The 23,101-nt window shown below is 43.9% G+C and overlaps 1 protein-coding gene and 1 pseudogene across 5 annotated transcripts in view; one reads left to right on the top strand and one right to left on the bottom strand.

Moving 5' to 3' along the window:
- CTPS2 (CTP synthase 2) overlaps nt 1–23,101 on the top strand; it is a 105,078-nt gene that overhangs the window by 19,790 nt on the left and 62,187 nt on the right. For all 5 annotated transcript variants that reach the window (XM_047843451.1, XM_047843453.1, XM_047843452.1 and 2 more), the window contains 8 exons: nt 9,094–9,210; nt 9,704–9,787; nt 10,670–10,750; nt 13,616–13,767; nt 18,406–18,538; nt 20,098–20,186; nt 21,280–21,374; nt 22,959–23,021. In XM_047843451.1, the coding sequence (XP_047699407.1) occupies nt 9,094–9,210; nt 9,704–9,787; nt 10,670–10,750; nt 13,616–13,767; nt 18,406–18,538; nt 20,098–20,186; nt 21,280–21,374; nt 22,959–23,021 (814 nt within the window). The remainder of the gene's footprint in view (nt 1–9,093; nt 9,211–9,703; nt 9,788–10,669; nt 10,751–13,615; nt 13,768–18,405; nt 18,539–20,097; nt 20,187–21,279; nt 21,375–22,958; nt 23,022–23,101) is intronic.
- Nucleotides 1,455–2,463, bottom strand: LOC125157157 (heterogeneous nuclear ribonucleoprotein H-like; annotated as a pseudogene).

Genomic DNA, 23,101 nt, shown 5'->3' with positions numbered 1-23,101 from the left:
ATTCCTGTTCCCTTCGAGGTCCTTGTGGCTGAACTAAGAATCAAATTGGCATGAGACAGAAGAAAACCAAATTTAATAGCGTACACGTGGGCAATCCGCATAGACATGGCAATTCCAAGGGGAGTCCGACACAATGAAGTATATATGTCATCCTGAACTGAGGAGAAGTGGGTAGGTGTCTGGGTCTGCAAAGGGAAGGAATGTAACCTTCAAGAAGATGGAAAAGAGAAAATGCTGGGTTAACAAATGTTTACATTTGTTACACTCAGAAACAGCGAGACACAGAGAGGAATTTGATCAGACTTTGCTGAGTTCCTCCCTGTCTACCATAGTTGGTATCAGGATATAGTTATCTATGGTGATAGCTCTCTTCCTGGAGCAGGTCCTCTATCACAGTTCTACTTAGGTAGTTGTAGGGTAGGTAAAGAGCTTTTTCTGAATCTGCTGGGTCTTGATTGCTTTTAACTTAAAATAATCTTTATGTCAGAGTGGCCCATCTTGGGGTGGCCTGCCTTTGGCCCCTACAATTTTTTTTAAGTAATCTCTTTGACCAACATGGGGCTTGAAGTCACAACCTCTAGATCAAGAGTTGCATGCTCTACTGACTGAGCCAGCCATGCACCCCAGGCCCCTACAATTTTTAACCACGTGCATGACTTTTGACTTTTAAAAAACTACTTATTAATGTCAGCTTGAAGATACCATTTAGCAATTTCAGTATCTTAAAGTTCAGCCCAAGGATGATTTCATTCAAGCCTGGAAGAAGGTAGGACAAGTCCTCACACCTCTGGTTTATGCAGGTTAACCTCGTTGTCTCCAATATGGTAGCTGCTTGCCCCGTGAGGCTGTTCAGCACGTGAAATGTGGCCCATCCTAATTGAGATGTGCTGTGAGTTTTAAATACACACTGAGCTTCAAAGACAGCATAAAAAGAAGAATGTAAAATACCTAATAACTTGAGGGTGCCTATGAGTCAGTTGGTTGAGTGTTTGTCTCTTGATTTTGGCTTGGGTCATGATCCTAGGGTTGTGGGATCGAACCCTACCTCGGGCTCCATGCTGAGCATGGAGCCTGCTTAAGATTCTCTCTCTCTCAGGGCGCCTAGGTGGCTCAGTCAGCTAAGCGTCTGATTTCAGCTCAGGTCATGATCTCATGGCTTGTGGATTCAAGCCCTGCATCAGGCTCACTGCTGTCAGCCCAAGAAGCCCGCTTCGGGTCCTCTGTCCCCCTCTCTCTCTCTGCCCCTCCACTGCTCACGCTCTCGGTCTCTCAAAAATAAATAAACATTAAAAACAAAAAGAAAAATGTTGACCACGAGTCAGTGATCAGGATCAATTACTTTCCCCCTCCATCACTTATACTGGACATGCTACACATCCCTCCCATTTTGTTCACTCCCAGAGATGCACAGCTTCCACTTCGGTAGTAGCTGCTATTCGCTGCTGCTTGGCTGCCTATGCAATGCTTGATTGGAAATCACTGGAATTTTCCAGTAAAACTTGGTCATATCCACTCATGTTTCTGTGGCCACCATGGCCACCTCCACAACCACCACTCAGCCACTGACTGGCCAGGCCACCATAACTGGACTGGTTTGACAAGCCCATGCCTCCCGTCGTTTGGCTACCATAAGCCCCCACCGCTTGCTTCCGCTGTAGAATTCAAGAAGAGTTCTACATATCTGTGTTGCGTATTTGCTTTGTCTTTTGACGTAGCTGCCACAGCATCTTCACGAGTTGCAAACTCGACACCTGCTTCACCAGCGACTCTGCCATCAGAACCAGCTTCAGTATGTACTCTCACAGGGTTGAGTGGTGAAAAACAATCATAAATGTCGTTCTCAGTAGCTGTGTAAGATAATCCCCGCATGTGTACACAATGTCCCGTTGTGCTCTGGAAAGTAGAGCCACCCCTCCATTATCTCTGATCAGACATTCCTGAAAAACAATAATTGAGGTCTCTTCCAAATCCGTCTGACCCAAATCCATAGCCATCATTATAGCCATTATTTAAAAAAAAAAATTTTTATGTTTATTTACTTTTGAGAGTGAGAGAGAGAGAGCACAAGCAGGGGAGGGACAGAGAGAGAGGGAGACACAGAATCCGAAGCAGGCTCCAAGCTCTGACCTATCAGCACAGAACCTGACGTGGGGCTCAAATCCACGGACCTCGAGACCATGACCTGAGCCACCCAACTGCCCCCATCATTATGGCCATTATAATCATCATAGCCTCCGCAGCGTCCACCGTAAGCCCCTCACCTCATCTGTTTACAGCCAGCTCCCCTGCCAATGCCATGATAGCCTCTGCCAGCTCCAGGTCTGTGGTAGGGACCTGGCTGCTGCATGGCCACAAGCCTTTGTGGTGGATCATAGTGAGTTCTAACTTCAGCTCGACTGCTCTTTGAGATTTTGATACACCTGTGCCCCATTCTTTCCTTGTGTTTCTTTAGAGCCTTTTCAGCTATGAAATAACATTTTGGATATATTGGACTACATAAAATATAATGTTGAAATTAATTTCTCCTGTTTACTTTTGCTCTTTTGAATGTGGCAGCTAAAAACGTTAAAACATTGGGCGCCTGGGTGGCTCAGTTGGTTAAGCATCTGACTTCGGCTCAGGTCATGATTCACGGTTTGTGAGCTCGAGCCCTGCTTCGGGTGAGCTCGAGCCCCACTTTAGGTAAAAATGTGAGCCCCTCCTCTTCGGGTGAGCCCTGCTTCTCTTTCTCTCTCTCTCTAGCTCTTTCTGCTTCATCCCTCGCTTGCACCCTCTCTCTCAAAAATAAAAATTAAAAAACCAAATTTTAAATATTTTAATTTTTATTGGAGAGTGCTGGTCTAGCACTTTCACTAGATTCTGCTGTTCTAGCAACAGGAAAGGCAAAAAATAGCCTTTTTTTTTTTTTAAGACTATTAACCTTAACCACAGGAAAATTTCCAAATGGTCATGTGTATGCATGTTTTGCCTCTGCTCTTTTTTAAAAAATAAATTATCATCACAGAAAAGGAGAAGGGGTAAATCTATTTTTTTAATGTAATTGAACTGCCTTTGAACATCATTAACATATAAGCCCAATTTGACCTTGAGAAGAGCCTTCTTAACCCTTCTTTTTCATTTTGTCTGTTTTTTAGCTATTGCTTAAAAAATTTTTTTTTAAATTTTTTAATGTTTGTTTATTTTTGAGAGAGAGAGTCGGAGTGCAAGTGGGGAGGGTCAGAGAGAGGGAGACACAGAATCTGAAGCAGGCTTCAGGCTCTTGTCAGCACAGAGCCTGACGCGGGGCTTGAATTCACGAACCACGAGATCATGACCCGAACCGAAGTCAGATGCCCAACCGACTGAGCCACTCGGGCGCCCCTAAAAAAATTTTTTTTAATGTTTATTTATTGTTTTTGAGAGAGAGAGAGAGACAGTGCGAGTGGGGGAGGGGCAGAAAGAGAGGGAGACACAGAATCCGAAGCAGGCTCCAGGCTCTGAGCTGTCAGCACAGAGCCCAACACAGGGCTCAAACTCACAAACCGTGAGATCATGACCTGAGCTAAAGTCAGACGCTTAACCGACTAAGCCACGCAGACACCCCTTAGCTATTGTTTTTTGAGAATCATCCTTGAAGAAAGCTTTTATGTTTCCTTCTGGGGCCAGCACACCTGATTCTCTTTGTCATCATTTTACAAAGTTGCATACTACAGATTTAGACTCTAATTGTTGAAGATTTCACTTGTACAGTAAAATCAAGAATTCTCAATGACATCTCAAATTAAACTGAAATTTCCATCCCATCAAACAACAAGCAAACATTTTAGGCCTGTACTTGCATATTGTTCTTTTTTTATGCCTTTGTTCTTTATATTAATTTTTATCCTGTTCTTGAATTGATTGGTTTGGCTTAAAAAACATTAATTTGGCGCTTAATAGGCACTGGTCCCAATGCTAGCTGCTAGCCATAGGAAGGCAAATATGACCTGAGCCCTGGTCTTCAGGACTCCTCATCTTCGTTTTTAATTTCTTGGAAACAGAGAAACTGTGACAAGTTGTCCCCAGCAAAGCTCCTTCTTTATATAACCCTGACATTCATATATTTGCTTAATGGAAAGTAGATCAGGCAGCCTTTTGGGCTCGTTTTAAGTTGTGCTCAACATTTGTGTTTGTGCACTATTTAAGCTTTTGAAAAAAAGACCACCAGGCTGATTTTCAGTTTTAAGCGTGTAGAAGCTGTTGAAATGTCTCCAAAGCCTTTTGGTGAGGCTCTTACTTCTCAGACCCGTGGAGCTGACAAGCTTTATTTGTATTAGTCCAGGTTATCTCCACATACACCTGAAATAATTTATGCCTGGCTTAAAGGAATAAAAGGCTTCTTTCTTTCTCTCTCTCTTTCTTTCAAAAAAGAAGAATCCTTTCCTTAAAGGCAAAACAGACATTGCACATCTCATAAATTTGCTGTTGCTTTGATTTCAACTTTGGATAAGTCTTAAAACATTGTTATGGGTGATATTTTCCTTGTTGTGTGGGGGAAATAATGAACTTAGGAGTATTCTAGTAATAATACAGAAGGTTTCTGATGACAGTGATGGTAATCGGGAGCCAGAGTGGTCATGGGATCTTCCAAATTGGCTGAGACTGTGCAGTACCACTCTAAGCCATGTGAGGGCAGAAGTGGATAATGTTTAAAGCTTTTTGCCTCCGTTTTCAGATTGCCCTTAAACTACCAGAATACACCTATGAAAAAACAGATGTCCCTATATGGTTTAGTTTCAGTGCAGACCTTTTTTTCCCCTAAAATATTTTCCCATTAGATTCTGGTACCTTGCAGTTGGTGAGCACTTAAACCCCTCACCCCCTGCCAATTTCCTGATTGCATGTGATATTTCTAGGATCTTCGTAATTAAGTTTGTCATTCTCCTACAGAAAGGTCGTATATTTCTATCTGTGCCACACCCAGAAAGCTTGAGTTTTAATTGTGTTTTGTTATCTGACTTAAAATTAATAAAGAATCATTTTCTTTTCTGTAACAATGTAGTCTCGAGATTTCTTAGTTTGATTCCATTGCAGTTATGGTAACAGGTACTAGAATGCTGTTACCTAGGGCTTATATTGAATTTTGAGACCCTTCTGCCCTGAGATGACTGCTAAGCTAAACCCTGTTGGAGAGGGAAAATTTTACTGTTACCCTTCAATGTTCTTCCGGTTGGTCTAAGAATCCAATTGACATGAAACAGATTAACTGGAGAAAATCAAAGGCTGTATTACATACGTACAGAAAATCCATATAAACATGAGAGATTCCCAAGCAGTCAGGCAAAATGAGGCTTATATGACACCCTGAACCAAGGAGAGGAGTAGAGGCCTAGGGGATACAAAGGGAGGAAGGCCATTTGCAGGGAGACAGAGGGGATGTTTGGAAAACGGACTTCCCTGTTATGCAGCTAAGTTTCTCAGGTAAAGGGGATGTCTGGGAATAACTTTCTTCCCGGTACAGGGATCCCACACTACCCAATGTAAATTTAGGCAGTTGATGGGGAGGTAAAGAACTTTTCCTGAATCTGCTGGGTTTTGATTGCTTTTAATCCAAAATAATCATGGCAAGGTGGCATATTTCTGGGAGACCTGTCCTGAACCCTTCAACCCCAGTGCTGTGTGCAGGGAGCTGGGCTTATGCCAGAGATAGGGTAGGGAGCAGGGCAGGTATGTTCCTACTCTCCTGGGGCTTATAGCTAGTGGCAGGAAACAAGTGCGCACGCGAAATAACAGCACCTGGTGCTGAGTTAGTAGGAAGGGCACAGACAGTGCTATGACAGGGAGCAGTGGGAGGGAGGCTACTCTAGGTGGGTGGCAAGGTCTGGCTTTCTGAGGAAGACATAGCCTTTCAGGCTGAAGGATAAAGAAGAGATAGGTGTAGATAAATAAAGAAGGAGGGTAAGAGAGCTTAAGGGGCAGGAAGGAAGAGAGCGGCCCATCTGAGGACCTGAGAAGCCAGTGGGGCTGATGCACAGGCAGGGTGTGTGGGGAGTGGGGGGGTGGGGGGAGGGCGGTGGTGAGCAGGGGCGTGAGATGAGATTAGAACCCTAAGCAAAGGCCAGATCATGTAAGGTTTTTGGTTGGCTGCCTAAAGGAATTTAGATTTTATTTTTAGTGAAGCAGTGAGCTACTGAGGGTTAAAGCACAAAAGAGATATATTGTGAGGTTTTGTTTTGTTTTAATATTCTGAGTTTTTATAAGGTCACTCTGCTGGTGTGTGACAGATGATTTAATTGTAGGATAGGAGAGGGGAGAAGCTAGGAGACCATTTGGAGGGGGAGGGGGGGCAGTCAGCCAACTTTTTCTATAAAGGGCCAGATAGTTGATATGTTTACCTTTGAGGGTCAGAGAGTCAACTCTGCCATTGTAGTGTGAAAGCAGCTACAGACAGTATATAAATAAATGGGCATACCTTTGGCCAATCAATAAAACTTTATATATAAAAGCAAGCAGTGGGGCTGTAGTTTACCACCCCCTAGTTTAGATTATTGCAATAATCTAAAGGTGGTGTTGGCATGAGTGTCTAAGGTGGTAACGGTGGGCATAGAGAGCAGGGGAGAGATTTTCAAGAGGTTTTACAGGTATGACCCGCTGGACTCAGTTGGATGAAGAAAAGCGGAGATCAAGGATGATTTCCAGACAGCTGGCTTGAACCAGTTAGTGGGAAGAGACGCTTTTGCTGAGATGAGGACACACGCGGAGAAACAGGCCCAGGGGTGGGGGGAGTTCGGTTTGGGACACGGTAAGTTTGAGTAATTGTTGAGCCATCCGGGATGCCAAGGACTTGTTGGCTCCAAAACCCAGTTGCGCTGGGAAGACAGGCCAGGGCTCGTAGTAGATTTCAGACCTAGTCAGGTAGCTGAAGCCAGACAAGATGGTGGGTTCTGGGACTGGGCCCACCATGATCTCTTTCCTCCTCAGCGTCCAGATCATTCCAGTTAGTGTCTAAGTTTTACTCTTGATTATTGTTCTTTACCTCTACTAGATTTTTGTCGATAAATTCTGAGCTCCTGAAGAGCACATTGTCTTAAATTCTTCTCAGCACCTCATTTATAGTGTTGAGCATGCAGTAGATTGTCACATGCTAAAGAATTAATTTTAAAATCCAGGTGATATCTTTAAGTATTTAAATATGGTGAGGATGCGTAGGTTAAGGCAAATTTTATCCTAAAGTAAATGCTTACTTTAAAATGCCTTACTTGTTGGAAGCACATTGTAAATTAAGCTAACATTTATCAAAGGATTACACTGTCAGGAATATTCTTTCAGCACTACCTGACTCAGAAAGCCAGCATGTTTTAATAGCAGTTGGTTAATTCTAGTAATATCACCATCGCAAAAAGAAATGTTCAGCTGCATGCAGGGGTGTGTGTGTATGTGCGTGTGTGTGTGTGTGTGTGTGTGTATACACATGAAAAGGGGGAAAGAGAGTGAGAGAGAAAGAGAGAGAGAGCACGAGGTATTTCACCCCTAGGAACTAGCTGATCTCACTCCTCAATGGCCTATATTGTGGATCTTTTTTTTATTTTTTTATTTTTTTATTTTTTTTAATTTTTTTTTTTTCAATGTTTATTTTTGGGACAGAGAGAGACAGAGCATGAACGGGGGAGGGGCAGAGAGAGAGGGAGACACAGAATCGGAAACAGGCTCCAGGCTCTGAGCCATCAGCCCAGAGCCTGACGCAGGGCTCGAACTCACGGACCGCGAGATCGTGACCTGGCTGAAGTCGGACGCTTAACCGACTGTGCCACCCAGGCGCCCCTATTGTGGATCTTTTTATCTGCTTATGCATTCCCTTTTCTTAAAGCCTTCCTTTTTTTTTTTTTTTTGTAAACATTTAAAAAAAATTTAAACTTTTTTTTTCAATCTTGGTGAGATGAAGCGTTGACAGCTTTATAATGGTTCCCCATTTTTTTGAATGGGGGGATTTACTATCTGTAAAGTGAATCAGTAATAGTAGAATTCATTTACTTAACTTAGTCCCTGTCTCCATACAACAGGATCTTATAACATGGGAATCAGGTCATTCTTTATTCTTTTACATGTTTTATTTTTTTATTTTTGAGAGAGGGCACATGAGCAGGGGAGCGGCAGAGAGAAGGGGACAGAGGATCTGAAGCAGTGATCTGTCTACGCTGTCTACACTGACAGCAGTGAGTCCGATGTGGGGCTCAAACCCACGAACTGGGAGATCATGACCTGACCTGAAGTCGGATGCTCAACTGACTGAGCCACCTAGGCACCCCAGGAGTCAGGTCATTCTTAGAGCCCTCCTTGACCTCGCTTTCTTCCTCCCCCCTCCCTTTTTTTAATTTGAGAGAGAGAGAGGCGGGGGGAGAGATAGAGCAAGCCTGGGCAAGGGACAGAGAGAGAGAGAGAGAGAGAATCTCAAGCAGGCTCCACACCTAGTGCAGAATGGGATGCGGGGATCGATCATGAACTGAACTGAAACCAATAGTTGGGTGCTCAACCAACTGAGCCACTCAGGCGCTCCGTTTTCTTTTCCCTTTGTGATGTTCTCTGTTTATTCTCTTATCTGTTTACCTGGTTATGTTACACTGTATCCTTTCTTCTTAGTTTACCTTCTAGTTTCCATTTTCTCTTTCCTTTGTTTCATCTCCTTAAATGTACGGTGCTTTTCCTCATCATATCAAACAGTTTTAGTGAGGCTTAATTTATATATCATAAATTTTACTTGCTTTAAGTATACAATTCAATGATTTTTGGTATGTGTATAAACCTCTGTTTTTGTGCTGTTTATTTTTTTAAGTTTATTTATTTATTTTGAGAGAGAGAGCACGTGCGAGTGAGTGGGGGAGGGGCGGGGGGGGGGGGGAGAGGGGCAGAGAGAGAGAATCCCAAGCAGGCTCCATGCTGTCATCACAGAGCTCAACCCAGGGCTCAAACCCATGAACCGTGAAATCATGACCTGAGCCAAAATCAAGAGTCGGATGCTTAACCGAGTGTGCCACCTTGGCGTGCCCTGTCTTGTGCTCTGTTTATTAATAATGTTTCTGTTAGTCTATATACTGTGGAAGATCACATGTGTTTTTGTTTTTTTTTTCCCATTTCTAGTTGGGGGGCACCATTGGAGACATTGAAGGGATGCCGTTTGTGGAAGCATTCAGACAATTCCAGTTTAAAGCAAAAAGAGAGAATTTCTGCAATATCCATGTTAGCCTAGTTCCACAGGTGAGCTTTCCAGATAAGTATATAGACAGCAAATTCTTTCTTTTTTCTTTCTTTCATCTTTTTTTTTTTTTTTTTTTAATTTTCTGATAGAGAAAGAGAGCGTGCACATGTGTGGGGCAGGAGCAGAGAGAGAGGGACAGAGAGAATCCCAAACAGGCTCCATGCTGCCAGCACAAAGCCTGCCTCCGGGCTCAATCTCACAGTTTGTGAGATCATGACTTGAGCTGAAATCAAGAGTTGGACGCTTAACCAACTGAGCCACCCAGGCAGCCCTGTAGACAGCAACTTCTAAAAGTCTTCCTATGATATTCTATTTGTTCCACATTTTTAAAAAGGAGATAGAAGTTTATTGAATACACTGCAAGGGAGCAGTGGGCAGGACAGCAAAAGAGAAACTCTCTGCCTATTTATTCCATATTTTAAGCTAGGGAGCCATTCATTATCCAGACGAGCTAAATATCCAATATACTGACAGTGACCCATCTCTTTTCAGCCCAGTGCTACTGGAGAACAAAAAACCAAACCCACACAAAACAGTGTCCGTGCGCTGAGAGGGTTAGGCCTGTCTCCTGATCTGGTGAGTTAAGGAGAGTGAGTAAATTTCTTGGAATAGGACCTCCGTTTCTTGATCTATAGCATCATCTAAGTCCTTTCTATCTCTCAAATGGTTCCTTTGACATTGAACTTCGTGTCTCTGGGGGCCAGGGGAGGGACAGTCCCATATCCTCGAGGGTAGCTTCACACATTTCTAAACTGGTGCTCTGTTCTCCTCAGGGTCCTCATGCGATTGGCCACATTGACAGCTGGGCAAGTGCAACGTCTTGTCATTTTTATGGTCCTTAGGTCTTTTAGAGTGAGGTGGGACCTTTGAGATTTTCCTGAGACCCACTAGGGTGGGCTGTCACTGCTCTTATTTATAACAGGTCATCCAGTTATCACCAGAATAGTCTAGATCAGAGGTTAGCAAATAAGGGCCTGCAGGCCTCCTGCCCATAAATAAAGTTTTATTGGAACATGGTATCATCTGTTGCTTACATTTGTCCACAGCTGCCTTCGTACTGCACTGCTACAACTGAGTAGTCAGGACAGTCACTTCTTGACTTGCAAAACCTAAAATGTTTACTCTCTAGCCCTTTAGAGAAAACGTTTGCCAACCCCTGGCCAAGCTCTGTTCTTATATCTAAAGAAGCAACGTTTGTGAGCCTTCCCTCTTGTTTACTAGAGACGCCTGGACGTTTTGAGTTCTTACTGGTAGATTTGTGTTGAGTTTGATTATACTGGCTTATATCAGTGCTCAGGTGTTTCTACGAGTCCGGTGGAATACCCAGAATGAACAGGTACATACTTGGTCAGGTCTCTGGTTGAAAGAAGAGATTAATATAGCATCCTCCTGAAAACTAATGGTGGGACAAACAGCTGGGTTCCTGCTTGCTGACCTGTGCAAAACTGACATTGACAGATTGTCTGCCGGAGTTCAACACCTATTGAAATGGCCGTGAAGGAAAAGATTTCAATGTTTTGTCATGTGAACCCTGAACAGGTTAGTGCTGCTCTTTCGATTTTATTGCTTTGCAGGCACTTCTGCTGATGCTAGTGTTTTGCATCTCTTCAATTATCATATTACTTTTCATGGCATTTATGAAAGCTTTGGGAGATTCATATCCAGCCACAGCTCCCTTGCCCTGAAGTGAACAATGTGAGAGACTCCTGATTCCTTAGGTAGATCACATGTTTCCTTGCATAATCACTCCTCAAGTTACAGGTACAAAGCCAGGTGGGCTTTTTAACTTACAGTCAAACCTCTAGAGAGAGAACCATGTGAAGCCTGCTTATCGTCTGTTTATCTTGTCTTTCCGGGACACTTACTGCTTTCACTGCGATTTTTCCTTTGTATGTGTTACAGCTCGCTCCATCCAGACCACACGTTACATTGACATTCACACTATCACTTCTGATTACATCAGTGGTCTCAGTTCAATTCATTGCTACAGAAACTGTACGGTGATTTGGGCTCACGTCCTCTGTCCTGCAGGACTTTCCATTTGGGTGTCTGAGAGCTTTTTCTTTTTTCTTTCATTCTCTTATCTGTCTCTTGTTTGCAACGAGGCTTAGGTATAAGGGATCAGAGTTGCTATAGTTTACAAAGTGATATGAATGGCACTCAGGAAAAGGGTGAGGTTTGGCAGGAACCTTTTGTTTTCTTCAGATTAGCTCTGGGTTCTTTGAAGCCTAAAACCCTCTAATTGGATTTCTGTATCTCTGGAGGCAGTCTCGTGCACAGCCTCCTGTCTAATGCTTCAGGGTCAGCACACACGTCTGAACTATTTTGAAAAATGTGATGGCAGGTTTGAAGGACTCTCCTGTGTTTGTATGTCATCAAGCCACTTTGGTTTTGTTCTGTTGTTTTTTGTATCCTTCCTACTGGTACATAGTACTTTGTGTCTGTGTTGTATAAATACAACTTGGTTACTGAAATGGAAGGAGGATACAGTTTTCAGAGTTGGGTTACTGAGAGCTTTGAGAACAGAAGAATGCAAATTTCTGACCACACAGAGCCTGTTTTCTACAGGACCATAGATTCTGAAGAATGCCCTATCCTATCAGTCCACAGCCTAGTTTATTAGCCATTTTTCAGCACATTATTTTTTTCTGATGTGAGTTAATGCTCCCATTTCTTTGTTCCAAGTGAGGCCTCTAAGTATCAAGTTGGTGATGTCCAAACAGCTTAGGAACCCTTGGGTGGATTTGGCAATGGATTTGGGGAGACTGAACACACAGAGTTAGAAGAACATTTCTTTGGCGTTGACTTAGAATGTGGCAGACCCTTAAATGCCTGCCAGCAGCCCCTCGGATGTACTTAAGAGGGTGATGAAAGTTCGTTAGGATAGATGTGAAAAACAACCATAGCACCTAACATTTAAAGGAGCCATTCTCCTCTAACAGGTGTAATTAATTTGACTGGGTTCAATATGTACTTGGAAATGTATCCAAATGAAGGGAGTAGACAAAAGCACTACACCAGCAGCAACAGCAACAAATGAATGCACAAGCGAACCACATACCCACATTTAGAAGACACAGTGTACGTGTTCAGTGTTACTGCTTTAGCCTAGACTTAGAAGGTGATGCCTTGGGCCACATGCCTTAGATATTGACACATAAAGCATCCGTGTTCCAACACCAATTCTCTGACACCAGCTGGGGTCCTGCACTTCAACGCTGACAATAACTACCTGGAGTGAGCATCAGACTCCACAGATTTGAGGGCTGAGGTTTTTTTTTGTTTGTTTTTTTTTAAAAATTTTTTTAATGTTTATTTTTGAGAGACAGAGCACAAGCAGGGAAGGGGCAGAGAGAGAGAGGGAGACACGGAAACAGAGGCAGGCTCCAGGCTCTGAGCTGTCAGCATAGAGCCCGAAGCAGGGCTCGAACTCACGAGCTGTGAGATCATGACCTGAGCCAAAGTCAGACGCTTAACCGACTGAGCCATCCAGGTGCCCCGGGGGCTGAATTCTTTACAAGACTTCCCCCCCAACTTCAGACACCAAAGTTTCCAGTGTTCCCAAGCCACCTCCACTCCTGCCTGGTTGACTGCTAATTTGGGGCTTTCCATAACCCCTTCAGGTTCGATAATTCTCTAGAACGATTCATGGAACTCAGGAAAATGCTATACTTACTATTGTCATTTGATTATAAAGAGTGCAAATGAACGGCCAGATGAAGAGATATGTAGGGCAAGGCCTAGGAGGATCCCAAGTGCAGAAACTTTTGTCCCCATGGAGTCAGGCTGTGCCACCATCCTGGTACATCTGTATGTGTACCAACCGGGACAGTCCCCTGAGTCTTGGTGTCCAGAATTTTTTTAATAGGGGTTTCATGATATAGGCTTGGTTGAGTAAACCATTGGTCACATGACTGAACTCATGCTCCAGCCCCCTTGCTGTCCTCGGAAGTCAAGTGGCTGAAAATTCTAGCCTAACTTGGTTGGGTTTTCTGGTGACCAACTCCCATCCTGAAGCCATCTAGGGCCGCCATGAGTCACTTCATTAGCATAACAAAGATAACCCTACCCCTGTCAGGAAATTCCAAAGGTTTTTAAAGCTTTGTGCCAGAAATTGAGAACAAAGTCTCTCTCTCTCTCTCTCTCTCTCTCTCTCTATATATATATATATATACACACACTACTACAGCATCCACGTTTCCCAATTTAGAATAAGGAGTTCAAAGAGTTTTATGATTAGATCAAAGTAAGCTTGTATTAATTCTGCCTCTTGTTTGGGTCACTGGGCTCTTGCTTTTCCTCAATCAATATAAATGAACTACCATGTCTCTTGAGTTTTGGCTCATTCTTGAGGCATATTTGAGGTGTTCCATTTAAATATGGTGTTTTATCATCATTAATCAGGTCATATGTATCCATGATGTTTCTTCTACATATCGAGTACCTGTGCTTTTGGAGGAACAAGGCATTGTCAAATATTTTAAAGAGAGATTGGATCTGCCCATTGGTGATTCTGCAAGTAATTTGCTTTTCAAGTGGAGAAATATGGCTGACAGGTACGTGAAAGGAATTACTAATGTAATCTTGAATAATTCTTGGGTTTCGGGGTAGGACTGAGACATAGCTTGAAGGATATCTACGTCACATTCCGCTTTCTGTCTGTATATGTTTTGGTCTGGATTTATCTAAAGCTTCAACACATTGTTAGAGTGTTTTGCTATATTCTTTGAAGATTTCTGGGGCTTTTGATTTTTTTCTACTTAAATGAAAGTGAATTGAAAGAATTTGGATTCTGGAATGATTTTTTGTTGTTGTTGTTAATTCTGGAAGTATTTTGATTTATTAGTTTATTTATTAGTTTTCTGAATACATATTTTATATTTTTAAACTTTTTTCCTTTTTTTTTTTTTTTTTTTTTTTTTAATTTTTTTTTTTCAACGTTTTTATTTTTTTTTTTTATTTTTGGGACAGAGAGAGACAGAGCATGAGCGGGGGAGGGGCAGAGAGAGAGGGAGACACAGAATCGGAAACAGGCTCCAGGCTCCGAGCCATCAGCCCAGAGCCTGATGCGGGGCTCGAACTCACGGACTGCGAGATCGTGACCTGGCTGAAGTCGGACGCTTAACCGACTGCGCCACCCAGGCGCCCCAACTTTTTTCCTTTTTTAAAAATTTATTTATTTTAAGAGAGAGCGAGAGAGAGCACGAGCAGAGGGCAGAGAGAGGGAGAGAGAGAATCCCAAGCAGGCTCCATGCTGCCAGCACAGAGCCCAACGAGGGGCACGAACTCATGAACGATGAGATCATGACCTGAGCCGAAATCAAGAGTCAGACATTTAACCTCTGAGCCACCCAGGCACCCACTTTCTGAATATATATATTTTTTCATCCCTGCCACCCCGTTTCTGAATATTTTAAACAGGTTTAAATGTCACAGGTTTTTGTTATTATTGTTGTTTTGCTTTGTTTTTTAAGTTTATTTATTTTTTAGTAATCTCTACCCCCACTGTGGGCCTCAAACTTAGAGCCCCGAGATCAAGAATTGCATGCTCTTCTGACTGAGCCAGTGAGGCACCCCAAAAATCCCTTTGAATGAGAAGTTTAGGCTATATCATTATTGTTCCCTCCTGCAGTTATTAACTATCAGCATTGTTATCAAAACCTCAGATAGGGGCGCCTGGGTGGTGCAGTTGGTTAAGCGTCCGACTTCAGCCAGGTCACGATCTCGCGGTCCGTGAGTTCGAGCCCCGCGTCGGGCTCTGGGCCGATGGCTCAGAGCCTGGAGCCTGTTTCCGATTCTGTGTCTCCCTCTCTCTGCCCCTCCCCCGTTCATGCTCTGTCTCTCTCTGTCCCAAAAATAAATAAACGTTGAAAAAAAAACCTCAGATAGATAGGTTCTAGCTTTAAGACAATGGTATTAATTTCAGCAAGGTTTGTCTCATTTGAAGCCATATGGAAATTAAATCCCTATCACCTGTTTGTTTTTTTTTTTTTTAATTTTTTTTTTTCAACGTTTATTTATTTTTGGGACAGCGAGAGACAGAGCATGAACGGGGGAGGGGCAGAGAGAGAGGGAGACACAGAATCGGAAACAGGCTCCAGGCTCTGAGCCATCAGCCCAGAGCCCGACGCGGGGCTCGAACTCACAGACTGCGAGATCGTGACCTGGCTGAAGTCGGATGCTTAACCGACTGCACCACCCAGGCGCCCCTATCACCTGTTTGTTTTACTAGATGTAGACAAGGCCTAACTCTGTGAAGTCCTGACTGCTGGATTTTTGTGCAACTTAGGTGGAGGCAACAGGTGCAGCAGTGACAAACACACATACACAAATATTGAATCATTATGTTGTATACCTGAAACCAATATAATGTTATATGTCACTTATATCTCAATAAGAAAATGTAAGCTCTGGCATCAGGCACTCTGCATTCAGGCCCCAGCTTTTCCTCTCACTAGCTGCGTGAGTTTGGGTGGATTACTCAACCTCTGTGGACCTGCTTTCACATCCATATATAACAGGGGGATACTAGTACCCACATTGAGATAATTATGAGAGAAAACACATTAAACCTTAGTCTCGCATTGGGCCCTGGGTCTTGGTTCCTTGGTGTTACTGAGGTTGGTAACAATAATTAAAATGGTTTGATGGTGACAAAATGACTGCCTTTGGTAGATGACCAGTAGTTTGAAGTTCTCTTGCCCTCTCACTTAAAACTTTAGAAAGAGTTTTAGAATTGCTGGGGCAAGTAAAATCAGGAATAAAGTGCACTTTCGGAACTCAGGTGCTCTACTGAATGACGATGCAGTTAAGGAATCAGTCGCTTTACAGGAATTTTCTGAGTAGCTTGGGGCTGATCCTCTTTAAGCACTAGAAATTGAATGTTTAACTCTTTTTATTGGAAATAACTCTAAATTACTCTATGCTGCTGTGCTTTTTAAAGCCAGGGTTTGGTTTTCCTATTAGTTTCCTGTGGCTGCTGAAACAAATTACCACAAACTGGGCCGCATAAAATATGAGAAATTCATTCTCTCACAGTTGTGGACGTCAGAAATTCACAATCAAGGCTTCAGCAGGGTTGGTTTCTTCTGGAGGCACTGAGGGAGAAACTGTTCCAGCTTCTGGGGCTGCTGGGAATCCCTGGTGTCCCTTGGCTCGTGGCCATGTCACCCCAGTTTCCGGCTCTGTCATTGCATGGCCTTCTCTGTGTCTCTCCTCTCCTCCATTTCCTCCTCTTCCTCTTCCTCCTCCTTCTTTTTCCCCTCCTCCTCTCTGCTTGCATAAGGATGCTTGTCTTTGGATTTAGGGCCCATCCTAATCCAGGATGATCTCATCTCGAGATCCTTGACGTAATTGTATCCATAAAGACCCTTCTTCCAAATATGGACACATCCACAGGTTCTGGGGGACATATGTCTTTGGAGGCCACCATTCAGCTCACTGCGGTCTTTAAGCAAAAGGGATACTGAGTATCGGTCCCTTGTGGTGCTGTTGGTTTATTGGTAATGGTGGTATGTAGACAGCTATAAGAAAGCAAATCGAGGTCACAGGGCAGGCTCATTCATGGAAGTCTAGTGCTGCTCAGAGGCCAGGGGTCCCTGGCTGAACTGGATGGCAGAGCTCGCCTGGGACCTCCACCCAAATTGGAGGTGGCCTCGCCTCCCCGGGGACCTGCCTGTGGGGTGAGCCTACAGTGGCTCATGGCAGCCTCTGTGGCTGGCCTCTCACACCTAGTTAATGGCCGAGTGGAGAGCATGTGGGAGCTGGGCTGGTCTGGATAGGGCTCCGGGAGCCTCGCCTGCAGCCCCAAGAGGGAAAGAGTACGAGGGAAGTGGGCTCAGGATACATACCCTTTCCCAATGGCAGCCCTTCTCCCTGGGACGGGTGGCCCAGTGGACTTCCCTGTCTCACCCAGCTGCCGAGTGACTCCTCCTCCCCCGGATAGACCAGACTGAGTGACTAGAAGGAGGAGCTGGTAGTGTTGACCCCAGTCCTGCTTCCTTCCTGGGACCGGAGGCAATGTCCCTCCTTCAATAGAGGGGTGAGACCCAAGGGTAAGGGCTCATCCCGGCCGCTGTGCTCTGATGGGGTCACGATCGCCAGTTCCCTGGGGCCAAATCTGGCGCGGGAAGCGCTTCCCTCTGACTTGGTATCGGAATCTTGCCTCGATGCCACTTGCTTTGTCACCTGTGTCCTTTCTGCAGCGATGGGGTGAAGCCCGGGCAGCCACGCAATCTCCAGAGCGACGTAAAATTCAGGAGCGAGCTAAAGATTTAGTAGGCTTTTCCCAGGTGCTTCAGTCACCTTCCCAGAAAGCCACCTTTACTGTCAGTTTTGACTCCTTAGCTTCTTAGGCATTTTTCTCCTCCTCACCTGCCTGCGATCACATTTCTCTGGCACACTTAGCAGATGTTGGTAGGAAAGAGGACTACTCCCGCTCATGGCAACCTTTCTCTTCTAAGGTGTTTGGGGATCACCCTAATCATCTTCAGCCCCTAGATGACATTTCTACGTACGTAGTACCAGACCAATTTTCAGGTTCGTTGAACAGATTTGGTAACAAAAGCAACAGTAAACGTCGTGTCTTTAATGGTAAAATGTGATTGAGCATCTTATGTAGAATGGCATTTTCTCATAAAACTGATCTAAATGGCTTGTAATAGTTTAAAGAGTTCTCTTAGTGCCATTCTTCAGGCATGCCACGAATAACCTGGCTTTTGTGGGCCAGCTGGGACCGTAACCATTTTTAACATTAGACAGTTTGAACGCATTTTCTTATATAATGTCACCTTACAAAGTTAATATTGAAATGTTTCCTGTTGACATTCACAACGCATTTTCTTATGCAGTGTCACCTTATAAACGAATTTAAGGACAGCTCATGTTTATGAGATGGGGAGAGCTTTTTTATTTTTAATGCTTTTAGCTTTTTCTCTGATACTCTTTCCTTGGATTTATATTTGTGCTGGCTTATATAGGCCAATATTGGGGTTTCTTATGATTTTGCAATCTGTTGGCACACAGATTTTCATTCATTGGGGGTGGGGTGGGGATTTGAGTCAAGTACATCCAGTTCGAGGCTCATCTGCCCTTAAGGTTTTTAAAAAGTGCCTTGGGAAAAGAACAGTGGCTGTCATTGTGTTTGTGATGTTATATTACATGCATATAACCTTTAAACTTGTCTTTCATCTCAGGTATGAACGATTGCAGAAAACGTGCTCCATAGCCCTGGTTGGCAAATACACCAAGCTCAGGGACTGCTACGCCTCTGTGTTCAAAGCCCTAGAACATTCTGCGTTGGCCATCAACCACAAGTTGAATCTGATGGTGAGCCCCAGCTGTTCTTCCATATATTTCAGTCATTTGCTGTGACATCTCGTGTTTCAGAGGCAGGTTGTGTCAAAGGATCCCCAAGACAGCCTCCAGGATTGATGTCACCAGGAGGACTCACAGTACTCAGCACATAGCTGGACTTGTGGCTAAGATTTAATACAGTGAAAGGAGAGAGAGCAAAGTCAGCAAAGGGAAAAGATGTATGGGAGGTCTGGGGGAATTCATATTTGCAGCTTGAGTATATTCTTTGTCTTTGTTAGATATGGAAGTTGTACATGCTTAGTGTAGGAAATGTAAATAAAGCGTCGTATGAAAGGCAGAAAGTAGAAGGTCCTTCCTTCCTGAAATCCTACTTCTCTCTTGTACCTGTCATTACCAGTTTAATGCATATCTTTCTAGACAAATACACACATAAGTGTATATTTTTCTAGATAAATACACACATACATATATATGCATATATATGTATGTATGTGTATCTATCTATCTATATGTTATACTTAATGATATTCTATACAGTTATACTGTGGTTTAAGCAAGCCTTATTATCTTGATTTAAATGGTGAACCTTTATATAATGACCAAAAAGATACATTTATACATCTGAGAAATTTCATAACTTCCAACTAAGGACCTATGTGACTTTTCTCTCACCTGTCTAGCCCCTTCCTTTCATGATCACTTTTGATTTGTGGTTTTCCAAGGAATACTTACTTCTCTTCTTGCTCTTCCTGCTCATCCAAGTCCCCCACCCCCTCGTAGAAAAAAGAAAACAGCAAGAGAAAAATTGTTAGACCGCAAACTTTATAAAGCCTTTAAAATTTTGTATGTTAAGATATATTCAGATAGTAATTTTTACAGAATAAATACTAGAATAGTATAGGTCTCTAGGGACTGTTATGTACCTAGGAGTAGTTTGTACGTGATTTCTCGGTTGACAGAATTTGTTGACATTCGCTTCTGCGAAGTACTGTTTGAATCATGGTCTTGCCATATTCTTTTCAGACCACTTTGCTTCTGTGTTTACCTCGCCTGGCTTCCCGACGGGTTTGCCGTTTTCCCTCCATTTTCCACATTGTAGCACAGTGATCCTTCTAAAATCCCTCTCTGTTCTCTGTGTTCCTTAAGACCTTCCAATGGCTTCAAGTGTCAACTTCTCCTCTCCCTCAGTGGAGTGTCTTTTGAGGACCCCAGAGTGACCACCCCTTTCTGTCTTTACTCTGAGGTTTCATACAAGCTGTTCCACCCCCACCCCACCTCCCCGTGTCTCCCACACACCTTCCTGATGGCCTCCCAACTTGTCTGCGCATGCTCATCCTCCAGGGCTGAGCTTCTTGGACATCAGCCCCCTGGAGACTTTCCCGATGGTGCTCCTTCCCATCTTTCCTGCAGTGTCTGGGTCTAGATTAAGTGCAGCTTCCAGTTATTTCCACAGCATTTTCTTTTGCATAATAAGTAGTTATTGAATAATTGGGTCACAATGTTAGATGCCTCTAGTATTTTTGAGTATCACTTTTCTTAAATGTTCTTTTAATCTGTTGGATGTTTTTTAGTACATAGACTCCTTTGATCTGGAGCAGACCACCGAAACCGAGGACCCGGTGAAATTCCATGAAGCTTGGCAGAAGCTATGCAAAGCTGAGTGAGTGCTGAGGACTGTCCAGGACCAGTTAGCAGAATGCCATTGTGCTTTTTCCATAATGATTGGATTTACCTCAATTCCTAATTTTGGTGCAGTTTTTAAATTAAAAAAAATTTTGTTAATGTTTATTTTTGAGAGAGAGAGAGAGACAGAGTGAGCAGCGGAGGGGCAGAGAGAGAGGGAGACACAGAATCTGAAGCAGCCTCCAGACTCCGAGCTGTCAGCACAAAGCCCGATGTGGGGCTCGAACTCACGAACCCCGAGATCATGACCTGGGCCGAAGTCAGATGCTTAACCAGCTGAGCCACCCAGACTCCCCTAGATTTTATTTTATAAGTAATCAACAGAACTTTGGGGGGCAGCACTGTATTGTGAGGGTAGCATGACCGTCCCAACTATCTCTTGAATTCTTGTCTCCTCAAATGAGTGTTTGCCTAGAAGTTTTCTAAAGTATCTCCTGGCCAGGAAATTTTCATGTGCCACTATTTATTTATTTTTTTTATTTAAAAAAAAATTTTTTTTTAATGTTTATTTATTTTTGAGACAGAGAGAGACAGAGCATGAATGGGGGAGGGTCAGAGAGAGGGAGACACAGAATCTGAAACAGGCTCCAGGCTCTGAGCTGTCAGCACAGAGCCTGACGCGGGGCTCGAACTCACGGACCGCGAGATCATGACCTGAGCCGAAGTCGGCCGCTTAACCGACTGAGCCACCCAGGCGCTCCTATAATAGTACTTTTAAAAGAACCTTAACCTATTTTTATTCAGACAATTCTCTCAGTGGCATTTTAAAGCAAATTGAGTTTTCTCAGTCACTATGTATGCTCACAGACCACCAAGACCTATCAGAAAATATAGATTGAAGTCAGTTGTGAAAAGTTATTCCATCTTCTTCATAACATTGGGAGGATTTCAAGAAGAAAGTTCAGGACATGATGAAATCATGTCATCAATTCTGAAAATAGACCTCAAGCATATTCTCTAGCAACCATGGCAAGTGTTGGACTTGGGATCAGTAAACACGAGCGGCTGAGAATAAGAGTTTTAAAAATAAAGACAACGTCAAATTCACCCTCGTCTTGTATCGATTGCAGTGGCGTTCTTGTGCCAGGAGGCTTCGGAATCCGAGGAACGTTGGGAAAACTCCAGGCAATCTCTTGGGCACGGACAAAGAAGATCCCTTTCCTGGGTAAAACTCATGTTTATGGATCCTAACTACGAGTTTATTAGATTGTTGATATCTAGTAGGGCTAACATTTCATAGGGTTTGTTCACGTGAAGGGTGTGAACTCGGATTTGAACATTCAAGTAGCAAATAGTCGGCCACAGGGCCCAAATCCGTGTTTTCACTGCTTGAAACTAGAAAAGATAATACAGTCACACCATCCAACGTCACAGGAAGAGCTCTGCTAAAATTTGGTAGAGCGAGCGAGGTCTTTTTAATGCCTTTGCTCAAATTGCAAAGTGTGGCTTCTGGACCAGTGAACCCAGATGAATTGGCCCCTCGATGGGGTAATGGCAGCCGTGCAGCTGGGAAATCAAATCGGGCAGGGGCTGGGGGGTGTGGGAAGGAAAGTGGGGACAGGCTGTGTTTCACCCCGTGCTTGGCTGTACTGGTGGGTTTGTGACCGTGTGGACTGGCTTCGGTGCCTTTTATATCAGCACATTGTTCATTTTCCCCACTGCCTCCTGTCCTTTGAGTGGCTTCCTAGATGCCCTCCACTTGCAATCCGTTTTCAAAAGAGAAGCCAGGAGTAGTCAGATACCCTGATACCTTGCTCTGTTGGCCCAGTCTGAGCTCATGTGGGCCACTGTTTTCTTCCGAAGTCATCTTGTTCGGTTTTTGTCCAAACGTGTTTAGTGTTATTCAGATTTCACTGCATAGAATAGTTTGCAACTCTTTAGCTTTCTCTTTACCACAGTGTCTCTTTATGTCTTAGCCATATGGAACTTTCTGAAGTCCCCCCCCCCCCAATGCACCCAGCTGTTTCATGCCCACCAACTTCCGTTCTGGTGTGCCAAGTATGTGGATTGCTCTTCTCTGATGAGTCCCTTGTATACCTTAGATGTGTCTATAATGACATCTGGAGTGTTCCTTGGCATTCGTTTAGCGGACAGAATTGGTGGATGCGGAGACGGGTGAAGGGCCCATCCATGTGACAGCTTGGAGCTACACAGGTGTCTGTTTTTCTCCTCATCGAGCTCTCTTGGCTTCCATTGTGGATCTCCCTTCCCTGCTCTCCACCATGTTCCAGCCCGCCTGGAGATGCCGGTGTTCGGCGGGGAGGTTATAGGGCTGTTCTGGGCCCGGCAGCCTGACACAGGCTTCCCACTCCTCAGCTCCCTGCCCGCTGGCCAGCCTGAGGCTGCCCTCCAAGAAGAGGGAGTGTGAAGTCTCCCTCTTGAGTCGGGGTGTTGTTAGATATTCTCGGAAGGAATCAGGTGCTCTGGCACGGCTGTGCAGCCCACACCTATGCCTCTATTTAGAGGCCTCTGGAAGGAGGCAGATTTGCCTTTGGACCTTGCCCTGTCTTCCCTTGCCCTTTTCTGACCTTGAATTCCTTCTTCCTCAAGTCCAAGTCGTCTAATCCCCCTTCCTGCCTCTGCCACAGTTGTTCTGAGTGCAGAGGGTACAGTAGTGAACCCGGCAGGCAGTCTTGCTCTCTCGACCCTGCATTCTAGATGGAGGAGACTGACAGTAAGCAAATGAATGGGAAATATGAAGCAATACAAAATATGTTCATCCATTTTCTATATATGCTTTTTCAAATAGGGATTTGCCTCGGGATGCAACTAGCAGTGATAGAGTTTGCAAGAAACTGCCTTAACTTGAAAGGTAAGCCTGCTGTTTGCTAATAACCATAAAAATTTTTTTTAGTGTTTATTTATTTTTGACAGAGAGACAGAGCGTGAGTG

The sequence above is a fragment of the Prionailurus viverrinus genome, chromosome X (genome assembly GCF_022837055.1).
Source record: "Prionailurus viverrinus isolate Anna chromosome X, UM_Priviv_1.0, whole genome shotgun sequence".
In the NCBI taxonomy this organism is placed as follows: Eukaryota; Metazoa; Chordata; class Mammalia; order Carnivora; family Felidae; genus Prionailurus; species Prionailurus viverrinus.
The sequence above is the reverse complement of the archived record's forward strand: the minus strand, read 5'-3'. Positions and strand labels throughout refer to the sequence as shown.